The following is a 20,519-nucleotide window of genomic DNA, read 5'->3' as shown; positions in this document are numbered from 1 at the left end:
GTCTGGCCGCCCTATAAATTTACTAACTCAGCATGGGGAAGGAGATGCAAACACGACACCCCCAAGGCGCCACTCTTCCAGCATCCCTACAACTTCTTTCAGTCAAAGTTGGGCAAGGCTGGCTGACTGCAAGAGAAAAAAGAGGGTGCGGAGGGGACGCGACGCCCGGCCTGGCTGGAGAGGCCGCCGAGGCAGGCGCCGAGCGGCCCTTTTGTCCTGCAGAGGGAGCTCCAGCCCCAAATTTCCCGGCTCCCTCCCCCGGCCCGACCACCCCCCTGTCCGGCCTGGAGCCGGAATCCGGGCTGGGCCGGTGCAACTGCCCGAACCCCTCGCGCCGGGACCTCAGAAAGCTGCCCTTTCAGGGCACTTCGGCAAAACTCACTGGGATGCCAAGACGCACATGCCGCCCGGAGCCCCAATGGGCAATGTTGGCTGGGCAAAGTCACCAAGGGGAAAGGATGTGCACCCCTGGATTTCCCGCTCCTGCACACCCCCCCAACTCACTGCCACCCCACATCCCTGTCTAGGGGTCAATGTGGTTGGAAGGGGGCCCGAAGTGGAGGTTGCACAGCCCCTTATGTAAGACTGAGAAAGACTCAATTGTGCCTATCGAAGAATGGGGGAGGGAGGCGTCCAGATCCTTCTCCGAGTCTTTCTGCTGCGTCATCAGAGAAGGCCCCAAGGCCCCGCGGTTGCTCCAGTGGACCGGAGAGTTGGGCCCAATTTCCCAGCTCGTTGTAGGCAATCTTGCCCCCTTTCCCACCTGTCTCCTCTGCCCTTTCTCTCGGGCGCCCCAGGTACTTCTCCAACCTTCTCTTCTCCAGCGGCGCCCCCAGCCCGGCCACTTCAGCCTCTCCTCTGCCGTCCTCCGACCACAGGGCCCTGACTCGCCTTGCCTTGCCTTCTCTTCCGCTGATTCGGGCGACTCTTCAAACATGGGGGGATGAGGGTGTAAAACAAAACAAAACGAAAAGCACCAAACAGATCCCTCCGGGGGCAGACAGGCGGGTTATAATCAAAGTGGCAACAGCTCATTTATTTAGCCAAAAATAGATACTTTCTTGTACAATTTGGTTCACACATATGTACATTTTTCTGTATATACAAAAAAAGTCAAACACGCTTAGTCTCACTGAAACTCCACCCCCCCCAAATCAACCGAACAAACCAACCTCACAAACTCAGCTAATGTGGGGTACAGAAACCACCGGGGGAGGACTGAGGGGAGATTTGTTTTATTTTTCTTTTTTTGTTTCGTTTTCTTTTTAGGTATTCATACACGGACATGCTTACAAGTCATAACTATACAGAGCGATTTTTTTTTTACAATTATTACAACGATTAAAAAAAATTTTTTTTTTTAAAGAGCTAGGATGAGGAGAGAGCCGATAAGACCAGAGCGGCGTCCAGGTGGTTCTGGGGCCTGCAAGAGAGAGGCAGTGGTAGCAAAGGAAGTGAGTTAAGTGCACCGACGCTGCCTAGCATTGGGAGACACAACCCGGGGCTGAGGCCGGGGGAAGGGAGACGTCTCAATGTGCAATGAGGTGCAGCTATAGATGCTGGTCTTCTGGTTTAACTATAAGGTTGGGCGTGAGGCGTCAAGACCCGAGGTGCGCGGCTGGAAGGTGGTGGGCTTCACGGAGCCACCGCCCGCTCCGAGGTACCCTGGGCCCCGCCCGGGTGCCTGGACTGGGACTCTCGAGCCATCTCTGGGCCCGTGGCGACGACGGAGGAGTGTGTTTCGTCCCCTTTTAGAAGCTCGTCCTAGCTGCGTTCCCCCGGGGGCAGAAGCCCGAGTTTCCTCCTCATTCTTTCCTGCCCCCGACTGCCAGTCCCAACACCCCACCCCAGCTCGGGGGTCTCTTACCGCCTGGGCACGGGCTGGAAAGCTGTCTTGAGTAACTTTTTCTCCACTTCCAAGGCACTACAACGATCTACGGGAAGCGGGAGAAAAAGGAAGGCCTTTAGATCGCTCCATTCTGGCGCCCAGGGCCGCGGGAGGCGGGCGCGGAGTGGTAAGCGCCCTGCGCCCCCCGGGACCTGCCCGGGAGCGACCCCCAAACTCGCCCCCTCCCTCCGCATCCTGGGCTCCGCAGTCACCTGTTCCGCCCTCGGGCTCCGCCGGCCGAGCGAAGGCGGCGGCGGCGGCCGGGTGGCCCGCGGCTCCGGGAAGTCCCAGCAGGTGTGGAGGGGCCGAGCCGAGCAGGGAGAGCGGGTGCGGGTGCGGGCGTGGGCCGGGCGGCGGGCCTGGAAACGGCCGGTTGGTCCAAGCGGAGAACTTGCCCAGCGGCGCCGAGACGAGTCTCTGAGCCGCGGCGGCGGCGGCCGGAGAGAGCTGCAGGGCTGGGGGCGCGACGGCTGCCCCGGGGGGAGAACCCCCCGCGCCCGGAGGCGAGCGGCGCGGGTTGTCCGGGCTTGTGGCCGTCTCGGCCAGGGACCAGATCTTGGGTTTTTGCAGGGCCGACGCAGGCGCTGGTGCGGGAGCGCAGGGGTCCAGGCCCGCTGAGGGCGAGGGCGGTGATGGCGGAGTCGCGGCCACCGGCGGTGGCACTGAGGCCAGACTCAGGACAGGCAGTGGACGCTCCTCCAAGCCCTCGGAACTGTCGTCGGAGTCGCTATTCTTGGAGTCTGAGATGGGTTCCAGGCCGAGGTCGCCGTCCCTGTGCGCCGCGCCAGGCAGGGCCAGCTCGGGCCCCGCGGCCGCGCCGTCTAAGTTCTCCAAATCGATCTCCTCGTCCTCATCGTCGTCAGCCAGGCCCTCGCCCCCGGTGTCCTCCTCCTCCCCCCCGAGTTCCTCCTCCTCCAGCTCCAGTTCGCGTTTGCTGTCTTCTTCATCCTCCTCCTCGTCTTCCTCCTCTCGCTCGCTCCCGTAAGCGTTGCCCTCCTCGTCCGTGCGGCTGCGGGGCGCCCAAGTCATCTTGTTCTCTTTCTTGAGGCGCCGGCGCGCGTTGGCAAACCAGGTGGACACCTGAGTGAGAGTCATCTTGGTGATGATGGCCAGCATGATCTTCTCGCCCTTGGTGGGGTAAGGGTTCTTGCGATGCTCGTTGAGCCAGGCCTTGAGCGTGCTAGTGCTCTCCCGGGTGGCGTTCTTGGGACGGGACGGGTCCCCGAACTGGTACTGGCCGTATGGGTAGAAGGCGGGGTGCGGGTGAGGAAACGCAGTGGCCGCGGCCGGATGCTGCACCCCCGGGCTGTCCTTCAGCTCATACTGCGTGCCCTGTACGCACAGGGAGAAGGAAGGGACACGCGCGGAGGGAGCGTGGATGAGCCCTGGCCATCGCCGCCTCCACCCTCCCGGCCCAGGCCCCTCTAAGTCTACTCCCGCGCGCACACCTCGTCCGGCGCCCCAGCTCCAACCTCCCCGCTGCGGCTCCCCGGCCACTTACCAGCTGCGGGAAGATGGGCAGCTCGGCCGCGTAGGGCAGGAAGGCGCCGTAGCCTTGAGCGGCTGCGGCTGCCGCTGCCGCCGCGGCGTAGGGCGCCCCGTACACGGACGAGAGTACGTTGGACAGGGACCCCGAGGCAGCCAGCTCTGAGGCTCCGGCTCCCGGGCCGCCACGGGCCCCAGCGCTGCCACCGCCGGCGGCGGCCCCCGGGCGCTCGGGTGGGTAGAGCGGGCGGATGTACTGGTATCCGAGCTGAGGGAAGGACATGGTGGCCCGCGGGGCACGGACGGAGAGGGGGCCCGGCCCCTGGGGCCGCCCAGCTCAGCGCCGCCCGCGGGCTGCGGCGCGCATCGGGGGCTGGGCCGGGCTGGGGCCGCGCTGCCTCCCGAGCTGCGCTGCGCTCGGCGTTTGCCTATTGATCTGCTCCGCGGCGGCGGCGGCGGCGGAGGCGAGGAGCCAGGTCAGGTCCGAACAGATTGGCGGAGATTCCCGGGGCTCCGGGCTCTGATTGACATTTCTACGGGCCCGCAAGCCCCTCCTCTCTGCGCCGCGCTCCCTCCTCTCGGCAGCCGGAGCTGCCTCTGCCCGCGCCTCGCTCCTCACTGCCCTCCTCTCCCCGAGCTGTGTCGCGCCTCGCTTCCCTCGCCCTCCTCTAGTTTTCACTCCCCCTCCTCGCCCTTCCTCTCCCCTCCCCTTTCTGCGCTCCTCTCCCCACCCCCCAACCCCCAGGATCGCTTCCGCTCCTTCGGGCTCTTTCACTTTCCTGGATGCTATGAAACTCTCGTCTTTCTCTTCTCTTTCCCTCTCTCACTATTTCTCTTCCCTCTCTGTTCCCTTCACTCTTTCTTTTCTTTTTAAAACCTATTTCTCTCTACTTACACTACACTCCCCGCACCCCCATCCCCGGCCTCTGCGCTCCGGGCTAAGGCGGCCTAAAGTTGTGGACACTTCGGGTGTCGTGCGGGGGGTGCGTGTCCGTATCTGTGTCTGTTTGTCCGTCCCCGCCCTCACCCCCCTCCCTCACCCTTCCCCAAATCTCGGGTCTGACGTCGCGCCCTCTTATTCGACTTTTCCTTGCGTCTCCTTCGCGAGTCACCAATCGCCTGGGCGCCCTGCAGGCGAGGCCGCCCACCCCCGCGGATACTGCGCGCAGGGCGGGGCGGGGCGGGGCGGGAGCCCGGGCTCTGCTAGTCCCTTCGCACCCCCTCTGGCCCGCGGCGGGAGGAGGGGGGGCGGGAGGCGCGGGGACCGGGGTTAGTACGGGGTCAGGTCGCCCCTCCCGCTTCCCGCCTCTCGGTACCTCTCCCCCCGCCCCAGCGCGCGGGGCCTGGGTCGGGACCAGACCTTGGACCAGGAGCTGGGGCTTTACTCTGCCCGGGTCCGCTTTCCAGCTCGCACCTCTGGACTCCCGGCCACTCTGAGGCGTGGGGAGGGAGCTTGAAGAGTGCGCGAGGGATCGGGGGTGCGTTATAAGGGAGTCTTCAAGGACCGTCTCTCTGCCCAGGGAGGCGAAGCAGCCCCTTGCTCAAGAGGACCAAATCCAGCAGTTAACCACGTTAACGCCGCACGGGTGTCAGGCTGCAGAATCCCGTCTTAGAAATGGCGGGGGGGAGGGGTGGGGCCGAAGGGTGGACGCCCCGGGAATCCTGGGGAGCGACGTCAGGAAAGTGGAGGCTGCCCGTGCCCTAAGCTGGCGTGGGATGGGGGAGGAGCAGGGAGCCGGGTGGCGGAGGCTCCAGGAACTTTCGGGGAGCGCTTGGAGAAGTTTGTATATTGGAATTTTCGGTCCGTAGAGATTCTTCGTTTCACTACCCCTTGTCCTGCTCCCGGGTCTCTGCGCCAACCTGTTTTCTTTTGGCAGGTATACTCCCTCCCGCTCGGGTGGGGATGGGAGGCAAGACTTTTAATTTTATAGTGGGATATTTCCTAAACCAAACCTGAAATCCCAGTAGCCGGGCGCCCACCTTCACGGATTAGGGCGTGCAGGCTAGAGCAGGATTGAAATTCCCGGTATTGCGGCGGCTTCGGGCTAAACGCTTTAGGCCGCTGCGGCGACCTACGCACAGGCCAGGCCTGCAGCAGGAGCGCTGCGGGGACAGCACCCGGGGCGGTAACTGCCTTGGAGTTGCCAGTCCCGGCTCGGAGGCGGAAACTGGCCTCCGCGGGCTGATTGATAGAGGAATCGAATCCGAATTCCACCAGAGGGGAGGGATCGGAGAATCTTGGCCCCGGCTCTCTCTGGTCTCAGCAACAACAGGGAGCCCCAGTGGGGAGTCCCGCGGGCACTCAGTTTTGACCCCACCCCACTCCCCGCCTCTTTCTACCAGTCTTAGCAGGGGTCGGCGGCTCCAGTAGGTGTGAAGGCCGAGAAAATTGGGGGGAACGCAAAGGAAAGTTTGGGGGCAGCTAGGTTTGGGGTTCGATTGGGGAAACTAAGGGGCGGCCTTCTCAAATTGGGTCAGACGGCTTCCCTAATCTCCTCCCCGCCTGCTTATGCTTGGTGCCGGGTGTTGGCCTTAACTGGAGTCTCCCCTGGAGAGGAGGTATCAGGGGAAGCTCTGGCTTTGAAATGTTTTCCCGGCGCCTGATTTCGTTTTCAGTTAAACCTCTCAGCGAAGTGGCATAGGGAATCATGGGCTCACCTTCTCGCGAAAGATCTCAGGGTTACAAAATTGAGGGTAACCTTATTACCTGGAGCGTTTCCTAAGTGTCAGACCCGGAGCCTCGACGTCCCTGGAAACCTAGAGTTTGTACAAAGTAGTGGCGCCAGACCCGCGAGGAGACAAGAGCGAGATTCTGAGGCGGGGAAACTGGGGCTGCTCTGGGCCGCTATTTAACTCAGCTCTTCCAGAAGGAAAAGAGAGAACAATGAGCCCCGGAGATGATGCTTCTGTCCGCCTTAACCAGCTATCGACCTGGCTGTGTCGGGCTGCGGGAGGCGGGAAAGAGGCCAGGGAAGGGGCGAGGCTGTTCTCAATGACTTAGCCACGCCGGGCCGGGGCACCCATGGCCCGGAAGGTGAACCTCTAACCCAGATAAGGACCCAAGAACCTCTCTTATTTAGATACCTCCAAGCGCCCCAGGTCTCGAGCAGAGTCGGTCTCTCCACTACCCTAGTCTCCAGATAAGATCAGCCCTGCCATGGCCCGGGCGATCTGCGCCGAACGTCGGGACGCAGAGTCCTAGGCAGCCGAGCCCCGACGTGGCGCTGGCTCGCTCCCCAACTCCACCAGGCCAGTAGAGCCCGGCTCCGAACTGAACTCACGGGTCCAAGGGCAGCCGAGCCTTTTCCAGGGATTTTTAATCCACGAGTTGGGGTCAAAGTGACACTCGCACAGGGAGGAAAAGCAGGTGCACGGGAAGTTGATTTGGGAAAGGCATGCGCGCAAAAACGCGCCGCGCGCAAACCCTTCTCCATCATCTCGCTTTCTTCCAGTGTTCCCAGAGCACAAAGCGCTTCGGAGGCTTCTGTAGACGCTTTCTCAACGCGGCCCAGAGTGTGGGGAATGCAAGGGGGCGTCCATAGCACTCGCTTAGCGCGCACAGCAGCGCTCCCCGGTCTCGCACTTGGAGCCGCGGCCCGACGTGTGCCCCGGGCCGGCGGCCCGTCTGGCTCAGGGGCTGCGCTGCGTACTGTACACGAGCCGCGAGCCACCAGGCCCCTTTCTGCCCCCTTTCTGGCGTGGCCCAGACCCACGTTGTCCACGCGTCCCCATCGGGGGGCGCCGCTGTAGCCCTAAGTTTACCCGCCAGAGGCCCATCTTCTGTCCTTCCCTCCCAGGCCCGAAGTCCCCGGGCTGTAGTGAGGACCCGCGATCCCTCGGCTTCCTGCAGACGCCTTGGCGCACGCTCCCACCGCTCCCTCCCCGCGCGCTCGGGTTACAGGTTAATGAAATGCTCGTTTTCCTCAGTCATTTGTTTTGTTTTCCTGCAAAGTTCTGATAAGTAGCTAACCAACGAAGCTTGTAATTACAATCTTACAGAAACCGGGCCGATCTGTATATAAATCTCACCATCCAATTACAAGATGTAATAATTTTGCACTCAAGCTGGTAATGAGGTCTAATACTCGTGCATGCGATAATCCCCTCTGGATGCTGGCTTGATCAGATGTTGGCTTTGTAATTAGACGGGCAGAAAATCATTATTTCATGTTCAAATAGAAAATGAGGTTGGTGGGAAGTTAATTTCTCTCCGCTCTGTGAAGCGTAGACAAGAATTTAATGATTTAATTACAGTTGTAAGCCCTTTCCATGAGACTTAAATTGAGCTGAGAATATTTTTTTCTTTCTCTCTCTCTCTCTCTCTCTCTCTCTCTTCTGCGTTCTCTCTCTCTGCTATTAGCAGCCGCGTGGATGCCCGAGTGCGTGGCCTGGTGTCCGCACCGGGAGGGGTTTGTGTCTGACCAGGAATCCGGATCCCGAGTATCCCAGCAGGCGCGGGACCGCGGCCTCCAGGGCCGCCTCAGAACGGACTGCCTCTCCCCACCAGCCGCCAGGGCCTCGGAGCCCCTCCCTGGGTCCAGAGAAGCGACGGGGAAACTTTGCGAGAAACTTTGCCAACTTCGCTCTCGGCGAGGGAGAGGCTGCCCGAATGGCCGGGTCAACGGCTGGCCGCGACGCGCGGGGTGGGCCCCCAGCCGGGCCCGGGCACCCGGAGCGGGCCGGGCCGCCCAAGGAGCCGCGCCAGGCCGGCCGGCCCCTCGCTCCCCCACTCCGCCCCTGCCCCTCCCCGACCTGGCCCGCGCCCTTGGGTCTCCAAGCAGCCGAGATGCGCAGCGCCCAGAACTGCCAGGATCGGGGAAACCTGGCCCTCAGCGCGACTGATTTTTTTTTTTTTTTTTTTTTTACCTCTCCAGGATCATCCTTTTCCACCTGACTCGAGCAGTTTCACTCCCTCCCCCTCCTTTGTTTGTCTCTATCCGCCTGTCTTTCCCACTCTCTATATATTCGATTTCTAGGTCATTGCTTTTTCTTCTCTTTCCACAATCCCCTCATTCGCCGTTTTCTTTTTTCCTCTGGACCACTTTTCAGTCCACTTTTCTCAGTTTTGCTCCCTCCCTCTTCCCTTATATATGGCTCCCCCCCCCCCCGACTCTGCATCTCTTTCCCTCGCCCTCATTTCTTGTTCTTTCTTTTTCTTCGTCCCTCTCTTTCATCCTAATCTGTTTCCCTCCTTCGTCGATTTCTTGGTCTCTCAGGTTCTTTGCATGTATTTTCTGTGCTCTTCCTCTCCAGGATCCGTCCCCTCCCCACCCCCCACCCCCCGCCGTGGATCTGCCTTCCTGGCGGCGCCCCCTCCTCATCCATCTTGGGAGATGAATATGTCGCTTTATTGGATGCCGAGGCCAGAGCTGGGTGATGGGGCTCGGCCAGCCTAGCGCATTTTCTTCATGCATATTGACGAGATGGTAATGAGTGCGTTTGCATTGTTGCATGGAGGTGCTTCTTTTCCTGCCGCAGTTCGGAGCCGACGAGGGTGTCGCGGGCCCAAGAGTGCCCTCAGTGGGCAGCCGGCCTGATGGCCGCATATGGCCCTCAGCGGGTTCACCGCGCTCAGGGCCGGGGAAGGAAGTGACCTCGCCGAGCGCCCGCTCGGGCCGCCGCCTCCTTGGGCTTCTCCACAAAGGCTGGCGGCCCTCCTCTCATTAAAGCCTCATTACTGGAACCCCCGCTTGGCTCGCGATGGTTCTTTCGCGCCCCCCAGCCCAGGGGCCTCAGAACCCCCTCCCCTGATGTTTTGAGGCCCGTGATGGAGCGCCACCAGGAAATTAGTGCCTGACAACATCGTCTAATGGCAATAAATTATTTGCGATGCCGAATGACACGTCACGGGATCAAACACAGCCGCATTGTGTACGGTGCCCTCGCTCACTCCTTGTTAACTTGGAGGGCGCAGTGGCCGCTCTTGGTCAGGGAAGGTTGTGCGCAGGCCCCTGGCTGGCCGCTCCCGCCTGGGCTCAGCCGACCTGGAGGTCCTAGCCGTTCTAGAGGGGCGTGTCCCTCCCAGAGAAGATCTGCAAACCTCAGGACCCAGGCACGCCTCTCCAAGAGGTGAAGGTTTTTGAAAGTCAGGAGCTCAGAGGGCGCAAACTCTGAGTTGAGCTCAGAGGGAAGCGACGTACTCCTTGCTGGAAAATCAGAAGGGCATGAAGCCTCCGTTCCAGACACAGTCGAGCGGAGAACCTCTGGACATGACACTTTTGCACTAATCTCCCCGTTCTCTTCCAACTCCGTACTGGGAAAGTTGAGAGCTCTTGGTTTAGAAGCAAAAATGTCAAATCTGGCCTTGTCTGGAATTGGGTAATATCGCGTCCCCCAAAGTTCAAGCCCACGGCTACCACCTCTACGATTATTTGCTTAATGTTTTCCCTTACGTTGACTCACTTTAAATACTTAAATACCTGTTTTTGGAAAAAAACCTTGATACTACGACTGTGACTGGAAAAGTGGCTGTTACTCACCATAAAAGGGAATTGTAAAAGATAAACACAACCAACCAACGTTAATACAGGTTAGCTATGTTGCTTGCCTGGGAATGACTTCTAGAGGTCCATCTGTGTGTGTGTGTGTGTGTGTGTGTGTGTGTATTAGCAAGTGTTGAGATGGTCAAATACGAATCTTTCTAGAAGAAATGAGAGAACTGAAAAGGGAATGTTTCTCACTCTTCAATAATGTTAATTCTTTGTCTCCACACTATCTAAAATTATGTTGAGGACCCTAAAAGTTGCACTGGTTTAGGGTTTACCAATGTCTATTGAAGAGTATGTAAAAAGTTCAAGATAAAAAAATAACATGTTGAATTATTATTATTTACCCAATAACTGTGTTAAACATGTTCACACAGTATCACATTTAATTCTCACAATAGACCTCCAAGGGAGAGACTAGCTTAGGGTGGCCATGTATGGTTGTGCAGGATGCTCACTGAACAAGGGAACCCAGCTGAGGAACTAAGAGGGTCTGAAGTTCAGTCCTTGTGTGCTCATCAAGCTGAGTACCTCAGCTCAGGGCTGCACTTGAGGAAAAGTGTATTTCTCTAATTTGCACAAAGTTGGGGTATGACCTAGCTCTTATCTGAGGCTTAGAGAGCTTGGCCAAGCCCAGACTGGAACCCCATCTGATATTCATCCCTCTAGGGGGAAGACCAGGGTGTTTTGGGGATTGGGGGAGGTGGTGCTGGGAGGCTCGGAGCGGGATACTGGAAGACTAGTCCCTGGTTTGACCAAAGGTAAAGGCAGCGAGACTGCTGGATTTTCCCTTCCCCTTGATCCTCACACTTCATGCAAATATTTGCAGAGGATTTGAGTAAAAATACAGCGGGTCAAGGGCCCATTTTCCCTGCTAGCAGCCAGGCTGGGGTAGGGGGAGAAGATATCCTGGTTTGCTTGACCTAACTATGGGCGTTTAGACCTGTTCCTTGCCTTTTTTGGTTCAGTTTACCTGCATGAGTTTATAGACCAGAGTTCTGCTTTGTTGCCATCCCTACTGTTAGACCAGTGTCCTTATAAGAAGAGGAGAAAAGACACAGAGATAGACACAGAAGGGAACAAGGTGATGTGAAGACAGAGGCAAAGATAGGATTGATGCATCTGTAAGCCAAAGAATGCTAAACATTGCTGACAATCACCAGAAGCTAGAAAGAGGCAAGAAAGTATTCTCCACTAGGGCCTTCAGAGAGAGCATAGCCCTGTCAGTACCTTGATATCAGACATCTAGTCTTCAGAACCATAAATTTCTGTTGTTTCAAGCCATCTAGTTTGTGGTAATTTGTTACAGAAGCAGCCCTAGGAAACTAATGTATAGAGTGATGTGATGGGGGTAAGAGAGCTGTTACTTTAGATAGCACAATCACAAATCTGTGGGGAGATGATGTTTTAACTAAGATGGAGCCAGTCATGAAATTCTGGGGGGCAAGTGTATTTTAAAGCTGCTCGGTCCAATACAGTAGCTGCTAGCCACATGTGGCCATAGAACACTTGAAATGCAGCTGGTCCAAATTGAGATAAGCTGAAAGAGTAAAACACCACCAGATATCAAAGACTTAGTATGAAAAGAAAAGAATGTAAAATATCTCATTCATTTTAAGATATTAATTGCAAATTGAAATGATAATATTTTGGATAGATCGAGTTAAAGAAAGAATATTATTAAAAGTAATTTCACCTGCTTCCTTTTACCTTTCTAAATGTGGGCAGTAGAAAATTTCAAATTACATTTGTGGCTCACATTATATTTCTATTGCATGGTGTTGTTCTAAAGGGAAGGAACAGCATGTGCAAAGGCCCTGTGGCAGGGAAGGAACTTCATGTGTTCAGTACTTCTATACTCAGCCTACATGTTGATATTTATTTGGTGATGTTGCTAAACCTGGGGAGCCGATCCAAGAAGCCCTATTGAACTTACAAAGAATAAATATATGTCTTCGTTCCTTCTTCTCAGTGGAAGGAGAGGTCATGAAATTCAGCCCTTCAGCCTGAATGGCACTTCCTTTCTCCTTTCCAACTCTCTTAGGCACAAACTCTGCCCATCCATTCTGCTCAGTACGTCCATCTCACCCTCTCCCTATGCTTGCTTTTTTTAAATAATTAATTAATTAATTAATTTTTGGCTGCATTGGGTCTTCATTGCTCCACGTGGGCTTTCTCTAGTTGCGACGAGCTGGGGCTACTCTTCATTGCGGTGTGCGGGCTTCTCACTGTAGTGGCTTCTCTTGTTGCAGAGCATGGGCTCTAGGCGTGTGGGCTTCAGTAGTTGTGGCGCGCAGACTCAATAGTTGTGGCTTGCGGGCTCTAGAGCACAGGCTCAGTAGTTGTGGCGCACAGGCTTAGTTTTTCCACGGCATGTGGAATCTTCCTGGACCAGGGCTTGAACCCGTGTCCCCTGCATTGGCAGGTGGATTCTTAACCACTGTGCCACCAGGGAAGTCCTCCCTATGCTTGTTAAGATGAAGGACTTGGAATGAGGTCTAGCTCCATAAGTCTCCTTATCTGCTGATGGCTGGTGCCAAGGCCATGGTATGATGGTACAGAGCAGAGACCACCTTCCTCAAACACACAGCTTGTAAAGTGAACTTCAAAGTCCATGTTAGTCTACTTATTAAGCTAGAATTTTGTTCTTCCAAGACAGAGGTATTACAAAATGGTAGAATACAAAATGGTATTCTAGGCAATGGGATGCTGCCTCTGAGACAAGATGATAAAAAGACTGTGGGTTCTGTCTTGGGCACTTTCTGACTCTCTGTCTCTGAGATTACCAGCTGCCATGTTGTGAGGATGCTCAGACTGCCGACGGAGGGGCCCATATGGCAAGGAACTGAGACCTGCTGGCCTCCACATGGGTGAGCTTGGAAGCAGATTCTCCAGTCCCCATTGAGTCCTCAGGGGACTGTAGCTCTGACCAACAACTTGACAGCAGCCCCATGAGAAACCCTGGGCCAGAGGCACCAGCTAAGCTGCACCTAGAGTCTGACTCATAGAAACTGTGAAATAATAAATGTTTGTTGTTTGAAGCTAGAAGTAGGCAAACTACAGGTGGGCTGGCTGTCTATTTTTGTAAAGTTTTATTGGAACACGAGAATGTCCATTGTCTGTGGCTGCTTTTAGGCTCCAATAGCAGAAGCTGTTGAGTAGTTGCAGTGGACATCATACAGCCCACAAGTCTGAAATATTTACTCTCTGGCCCTTTAAGGAAAAGTTTGCTGATCCCTGCTGTGTTTTAGAATAATTGTTACAGAAATAGGTGACTAATACAATGACTTTAGGATCTAGAACAATGGGCCTAACTGGGCTTGTATGGTATGGGGTAGGGCTTCTGATTTCAGTTTAGCTCCATTTAAGAGGTGTTAACTGAGCATCTACTGTGTGCCAGGCCCAGTCTCAATCATATTCCAGAATGCTGCATTTATTCCTTTATCTACTGTCCTCTCAAGGCACTGCTGAGTTGATGGCATTCTGTAGGTGTGCCAAGTGTCTGTGGATTTAAATTGGCTTTTAGAGATTGGAATTAACAGGACATTCTTTGGAAACACAGTGGAGTTCTCTGTAATCATGGAGCAGGCAGATTTCGGCTGCTATGTATGTGAAGAGTTTGTTGGTTGTTAACAATCTGGAAATGTTTCTATTGCCTTACCCTGAGCCTCCCAGGGCTCTCCTGCTGGCCCAGCTGCCAACCACCACCCCCCCTCCTTGGCCCAATGGTCCAGCAACCACAGGGCATAAGGCAGGCACAGCAGGGGCCTCCGGAGCTTTTGGGGTCTACTCTGATTGGTCAGTTCTCATGTCATACCAGTGATGGCATATTTATATGTCACCCCAAGACAAACCCTGACTGCCAGCCACTGCTCCACCTTAGTCTTGGTGTGTGGAGGAGGAGGGCCCACCTCCACTGCTCTCCAAGGCCAGACCTTGGGCCTGGCCCTGAAGAGACACTCAGCGATGTTGTCCGTATGATGAAATTCACTGGTGTCCATTGAATGTTTGCCCTTTTCTGAGGTAGACAAGGGAGAGGATGCAAAGAAGAAAAAGACATGGGGGTTCTGTAGCCAGATCTTCCGCGGTGAAATCAAACCCCATTTCTTACCTTGGGCAAGTGACTCAGTTCTCTGTGCCTCAGTTTCCTCCTCTGTGACAATGATAGTTCCTACCTCATGGCATTTTTACTGAGGAGAAAGTAATATAATTTTATATATAGATATAAAATTATAATATATATATTATATGTCAGTATATCATATCAATATAATGTAATTATATATAATATAATAATATAAAGATAGCACTAACACAAGTGCTAAGAATAATACCTGTACCTGGTAAGCACTCAGAAAATGTTAGCAAAAAAGTCCAGGGACCAGAAGAATAAACTCAGAGGGGGTCGTGATAATGGCAAGGTGTAAGCTCAGGCAGTGTGGAATGAGTGCTGAGGATGCTCCCACAATGCACACAGGGCTGGTTTCCTGGGCAAGTGACCTGTGCCCAGTGCCCCCTGCTTAGAAGCACCTGCACTTGGTTTAATGCTTTACCCTTGCCATCTTGAAATTCTTAAGTAACTTTTGTTTGTTTGCTCTGTTTTTTAAATTGCATTTTTAAATTAATTTTTATTAGAGTAGAGTTGCTTTACAATGTTGTGTTAGTTTCTGCTGTACAGCCAAGTGAATCAGCTATATGTATACATATATCCCCTCTTTTTTGGATTTCCTTCCCATTTAGATCACCACAGAGCACTGTGTAGAGTTCCCTGTGCTACACAGTAGCTTCTCATTAGTTATCTATTTTATACATAGTAGTATATATACATCAATCCCAATGTCCCAGTTCATCCCACCCTACCCTTCACCCCCAACCCCGGTATCCATATGTTTGTTCTCTATCTCTGCTTTGCAAATAAGTTCATCTGTATCATTTTTCTAGCTTCTGCATAAAAGCTATATTATACGATATTTGTTTTTCTCTTTCTGACTTACTTCACTCTGTATGAGTCTCTAGGTCCATCCATGTGTCTGCAAAATGCGCAATCAAAATTCTTAAGTAACTTCTGAACAAAGGGCCCACATTTTCATTTTGCACTGAGCCCTGAAGGTTATGTAGTGATCTTGCATACAGAGGTGGGTGAGGCACAGTTCTGCTCCTCGGGAGCTTTGCAAGCCTGCTAGGTGGGCGGATGGACCCACCATAATCACATCACAGAGTTATAGGCATCCTGGGGGAGCGTTGGGCTTCCACATGTGCGCCCACGCATCTCGGTTGGGTGGAAACCGCCAAGAAGACCTGCTTGAAGCTGCAGAGGAAAGCACAGCAAAGGCCAAGCCCGCCTGATTCCGCCATGGCAACCCCAAGAGAGACTCCAGCAAGGAAACCACGTCCCATGATGCATTTGTTCAGGGAATGCTGCTTGGATTTATCTTCTGCAAGAGGAATAAGGTTTTGAATTTCTATTTTTGAAACCTTTGGGAAATCCCTCTTTAATCACTGATGACAGTTTGACGTTTTTCCAGCTGTTTAGAAGCAGTAGACAAGTCAAGTCGCTCGGCAGGGCACGGGTTGGCATGCTGGGATGAGTTTGGGTTCTAACCTCCCTCCCCATCCCTGTCTCCTCTCAGCTTTGAGGAAAAGGGAAGGAAAAAGAAGAAAACCCAAACCCAGGCTCTTGCAGGGTCTGTGCCCGTCTGTGCCGTCTGCATTTGGGGGTTTACTCCTGAGAGTGAAATCTTAATTGGGCAGCTCTGTCTTTGCTCCTCCCAGATTCGTGGACTCACCTCCTTCTCGCCAGCAGAGGATTCCAGTGGCTTGTGTCTTTCCCTCATTAAATTCGCCTCTTGGTCGGGAAGATTGTTTTATTGGCTCAACAGGCACCAGTGATGGCTCTTCATTTTTTTATGTGTTCTTCCACGGGCAATCAAGACGTGGGTGTGGATAATAACCCAGGTTCCATCTTCACCTGACTTATTGGATAAGAGCATGTGCTGAAATCTTAGCTTTGCCTCTTACTCTCTGGGGGACATTGGGAAAGTTACTTGACCTGTCTGTGCCTCAGTTTCTCCATCTATAAAATGCCAGGAGGAAAATTAAATGCCTTAATACATATAAAGTGCTTAGAACACATAATTAAGCGTTTAGGCATATAAATACGTATATAACATATTTTAAAAGACATCTTTCCCACTTATTATTATGTATGGATATACTATTACCTCTATCATCATACTTCTATCGATAAGAACACGTGTATATAACACCCTCTACATTCCAGGTGTGTTTTTAAGCCCTCTACAAGAATCACCTCCCTCAAACCTCAAAATGACGGTGTGAGGTAGGGACTGTTTTTTCCCCCATTTTATAGATAAAGGAAACTGGGGCACCGAGAAGTTAAGTAGCTTGCCTGAGGTCACACAGCTGGAACCAAGAGTCATACTCAGGCCTTTAGCGCCAGAGTCACTCCCCACACTTATCCTTTGGGATCTACTCATGCATATAACACGCTTTGCTGAACATTTAGGACTTTTCCTTTTCAAATAACATTTTCAACTTCTTATTGAAGAATAATAGACATACATGAAATGCATGTATCATAAGTGTAGAACACATGTATTTTCACAAAGTGAAAACACCCACGTAACCAGCATCCACATCAGGAAACAGAAGATGATGGTCCCTCAGGAGCCCCCTGGGTCTTCTGCTCACTCCATTCCCATCCCCCACCCATGAATACCCACTAGCCCGACTTCCAACAGCAGAGATTAGTTTTGCCTAGTTTTATACTTTATGAAAACAGAACCACGCAGCATGTATTCTTTTGATTCTGGCCTATTTTGCTCAATATTATGTTTGTAAGATTCATCCATATTTTTGCTTGTGGTTGTAGATTGTTTATTCTCCTTACTGCATAGGGTTCCATGTATCATTTATCTATCTATTCTACCGTTGATGGGCGTCTGGGTCGTTTTCATGAATAGTGCTACTAGGAACATTCTGGCACATGTTTTTCGGTGGACATATATATGCACTTCTGTCGTGTGTATTCCTAGGAATAGGACAGTGGATATGCATATATTCGGTCAGCTTTAGTAGATACTGCTAAACGGTTTGCCAAAGTTTTTTCAGGACACTGTGTGGTGGTGGTGGGGAATGAGATCGGGGGGTGGGTATTTTGTAAGTGATTTCCCTTTCTGACCATGGACTGGAAATGAAACATGACATTTGGACCTAGCGGTAGGCAGAGTCATCAAGGTATGCCGGGGACTTATTTATGGGGTTTTGTTAAACATCCCACCTTTCTTTAATTTCTGCAGGATATCCTCTTCCTGTAAAGTTGGCCGAAAGGGCAAACCGTGCAGGTTTCGTGATGTAGCTGTTAGAGCTGAAAGGCAGAGCGGCAGTGGGGTTGACACTGGTCCCCAGTGGGTGTGAGCCTGGCACTGATCCCTTCTCGCCCTGTGAATCCACAGAGTGAGCGTGAGGGAGCGGCTCATCCGCTCATCACCAAGCGTCGACTAAGTGCTCTCTGCATGGCCCACCCTGTGCTAGACGCCGGGGACACAGTGGTATACAGGTCGGCCGGATCCCTGTCCTCTCTGGGCTTACATCCTCCTGGAGGACTCATTCAAACAGGGACATGAACAACTTGAAACAAGTATTTTCAGAGCATGGTAAGAAAATGAAAAAAATAAAATAACATAAAACAAGGATATGAGAAAGCAAGTAATTGGGAAGGTGGGCGGCATTGTTGACAGCCCAGGGAAAGGACACCAGTCATCAGTCTAGAAATATCTCAGTATTTAGAAACATTGAGCAGGGCCGGCCTCTTGGGCCTGCAGGTCTGTGCACTTGCTGTGATGCTCTGCTCTTGCTGTCCTAAAAGACTTAATTATTTTTGAGCAAGAGCCCACATTTTCATTTTGTCCTGGGCCCCATGGATTGCGTAGTTGGTCCTGCCAGGTTGTTGGAGCGGGGAACAAAGAAACTGCATGTAAGACACCCCGATGGCGAAGCCTGGAGGATTCCTCAGTTTCTCCTTGCCCCTCCTCCTTCCCCCTCATTTCTCCGAATCTTACAAGTTCTGAACCTGGCTCTGAGGCGCGTGAGAGCAAATCAGGATCCAAATTGGGCAGTTGCTTTTGATGTGGGCCTTTCATGGCTTAGAAATCCTGCAGTTCCCGTCCCCGGAGGCCCCCGGGTGATTAATGATAACGGGGCTTTCTCCATTGTGTAAGCCAGAAGGAAGGAAGGAAGAGCACTTTAAAAGGAGAGAGTGTACAAGCGCTGGGCCCTTGGACTTCAAGCCCTCTGGGGAGGGAAGTGTAGCCCTTCAGCAGAGGGCTTGTCCGGGTAGCTCTGGGGAGCTCCATGGGCTGGTGACCCGAGTCAGGTCATCGGGCTCTGACCCCGGGTCATCTCTGTTGTGCTTTGATGATCCAGCCACTGCCTCAAGTCCCAGCTGAGGCCTAGAGAGCCACTGCTGAGCATTTGAGACTTTGGCAGAATCCAAATCCTGGCCTAGTCCTCCAGAATATTCCCAGCATCCCAGGAGACCCGATGTCCCAGTTATACTGGCAGGGAGGGCCGGGGGCAGCTGCAGACAGGGCTCGTCATAGTCTGAGAGGAACCCCGCTTCTATTGTTATGAGCCCCTCCACCATTTCAAAGGGTGAAGAAATGCCAAGAGAAGTTTCTAGAAGATCACGGTTCGTTTTAGACATTTGCCACCAACAAACGCATACGTTTGAGAACCACACACAGAATATCATGTAATGTAATTATGTTAGGCAGGATTTTTATAGTCACACTCATATTTGTATTTATAATTAGCTAATCAATGGGGGATAGGAGTGTGTGGATACACAGCCCAGCTCTCCCATCCGCCTGTGAGATGATTCTCCAGCGGAGTCTACGTGGCTCCTCTGAGGGTCCCGGGGGCTGAGTCCCAGTGGTAAGCTGCTCATTGGCACACATTTCGCGGCTTTCCTCCCTTCCCTGCCTCGCTTTCCCCTTACTTCATTGTGCTCTTGGGATCAGCCCCCTACTAGACTCCCTGGACCCCAGTCCTTTTCTCAGGCTCTGCTTTTGGGCACCCAGATTAGGACACTGCCTTAACAACTCAGATCTACCATGCCAGTCCCAGAGCCCCCTGACCATCCTCTAGATTCTTAATTCACCATCCTAAATACATTTCAAAGTACTGATATCTTGTTCTGTGGCCTTAGGTAAATCACTCTACCTGTCTGGGCCCAGATTTGTCACCCATTAAGTGAAATAACATTAAGCTAATAACACCCATGTCTCCACTTTTCCAGTATGGTTGTGGACGTCAAATGCTGTAAGACCTGGGGAATGACAATGATCCCTGAGTAGAGGGATTTGAGTGATGTTCATTTTCCTTGTCCTCTTTCTTATTTTCCAATTTCCGTGCAAGGGATATGTAATTTCTCTGAAATCAGAGAAAGACAATTTGTGCTATTGGAACATGAACAGGCAGTTTCTGAAAACCGGAGAACACTAGGCAAGAGGAAAGAGGAGGCTGGAGAGAGTGGAATTTGAGGCAAACAGCAGTCATTTGGGGGCACTGGGTCAGATGATTGATGATAAACGTCAGTTTTCTTTGGGGGCAACTTGAGAGCCCATGGTCTCAAGTGGGCCATGGAAACCTGGGCTGGGGGCTGGGGTAAGAGACTCCTTCTCATCTCCCTGAATGAGGGAGAAGGGGCTGATGCTGGACTCACCATCAGGATTGGAGCATGACGGTGGGAGGACAGTGGGAGTGTGGGAAGGGGGCCGGAGAAGGAGTGGGAGAGGACCTCAGCCATGAGCAATGGAGCAGGACAGAGGAGAGGCCCTAAAGACAGACAGACAGCCAGACAGACATCCAGACAGAAGTACAGCTTGGATGCACTTGGATGTTCCCTGGCGTGTTTGTGAAAGAAGAAAGAGAAAGAAGCTATTATACTCTCCGAACCCCAAGTATCCCTGAGCAGCCCCATTTCCTGATTTAAGCCAGTCCTCTGCTGGGCTTCCTGATCTGTGAGGAGAGACATCTCTGTTTCAGTTACTGCTGTAAACCCAGTGCCTGGCACCTAGAGTATCCAAAAACTATTATTATTCAACTGGTTTAACCCAGATATAATCTGGGGCACTGTGTGGCTCAGTCTTACCTCAGTGTGGTACTTAGAGAAACAGAGTCCAAAATAAAAAATATTCAGAATTTAAAAGTGATTTGAATCTTTACTTGTGACCCGCAAAACACTTCCATGTGGCTCTAATTCATAATCTAGAGCTATGGTTCCTAAAATCCCCCTTTCTCTCTTCTCTGGTCCTCACACATCCTGCTGCTGCTGCAGAGATGCTTGCTGTCTAAATGTCCCAAAATCTGTTCCTCATCTGCAGCCTCTGTGGCATTTCCTCTTCCTCCTTTCCACATGTCACACTTTATGGCCTCTCGGCCAGATGTCCCTGGAATGTCTGCTCTGGCCAAAAGAACATGCTAGAAGGGTTGGAGAACACATGAGCTCTTTGCACAGAGTCCTTCCTCATTCTTTACAGAGGGAATCATGCCGAGATCAGTGATCAAATGAACAGATGAAGGAGGACTTGCTAACAGAAGGATCTGGGTTTGGATCCTGGATCCTCTTCTCGTTCGCC

General features: G+C 52.8%; 1 protein-coding gene across 2 annotated transcripts; it reads right to left on the bottom strand.

Annotated features, from left to right (window-relative positions):
* Positions 1–1,009: 1,009 nt before the first annotated feature.
* IRX3 (iroquois homeobox 3) lies at positions 1,010–4,029 on the bottom strand. 2 transcript variants are annotated; one of them, XM_079723808.1, is made up of 4 exons: positions 3,390–4,029; positions 2,087–3,220; positions 1,868–1,934; positions 1,010–1,423 (listed from the first exon to the last, which is right to left on the bottom strand). In XM_079723808.1, exons 1-4 carry the CDS (start codon positions 3,654–3,656, stop codon positions 1,290–1,292), a joined length of 1,602 nt encoding a protein of 533 aa, XP_079579934.1. In that variant the 5' UTR covers positions 3,657–4,029; the 3' UTR covers positions 1,010–1,289. The 2 variants fall into 2 exon arrangements, with proteins under 2 accessions (XP_079579934.1, XP_079579933.1); XM_079723807.1 differs by having other exon boundaries at positions 2,101–3,220.
* Positions 4,030–20,519: the final 16,490 nt, after the last annotated feature.

This window comes from Hyperoodon ampullatus, assembly GCF_949752795.1.
Source record: "Hyperoodon ampullatus genome assembly, chromosome: 18".
Classification (NCBI taxonomy): Eukaryota; Metazoa; Chordata; class Mammalia; order Artiodactyla; family Ziphiidae; genus Hyperoodon; species Hyperoodon ampullatus.
Note: the sequence above shows the minus strand (reverse complement) of the source record. Positions and strands in the feature narration are given on the sequence as shown.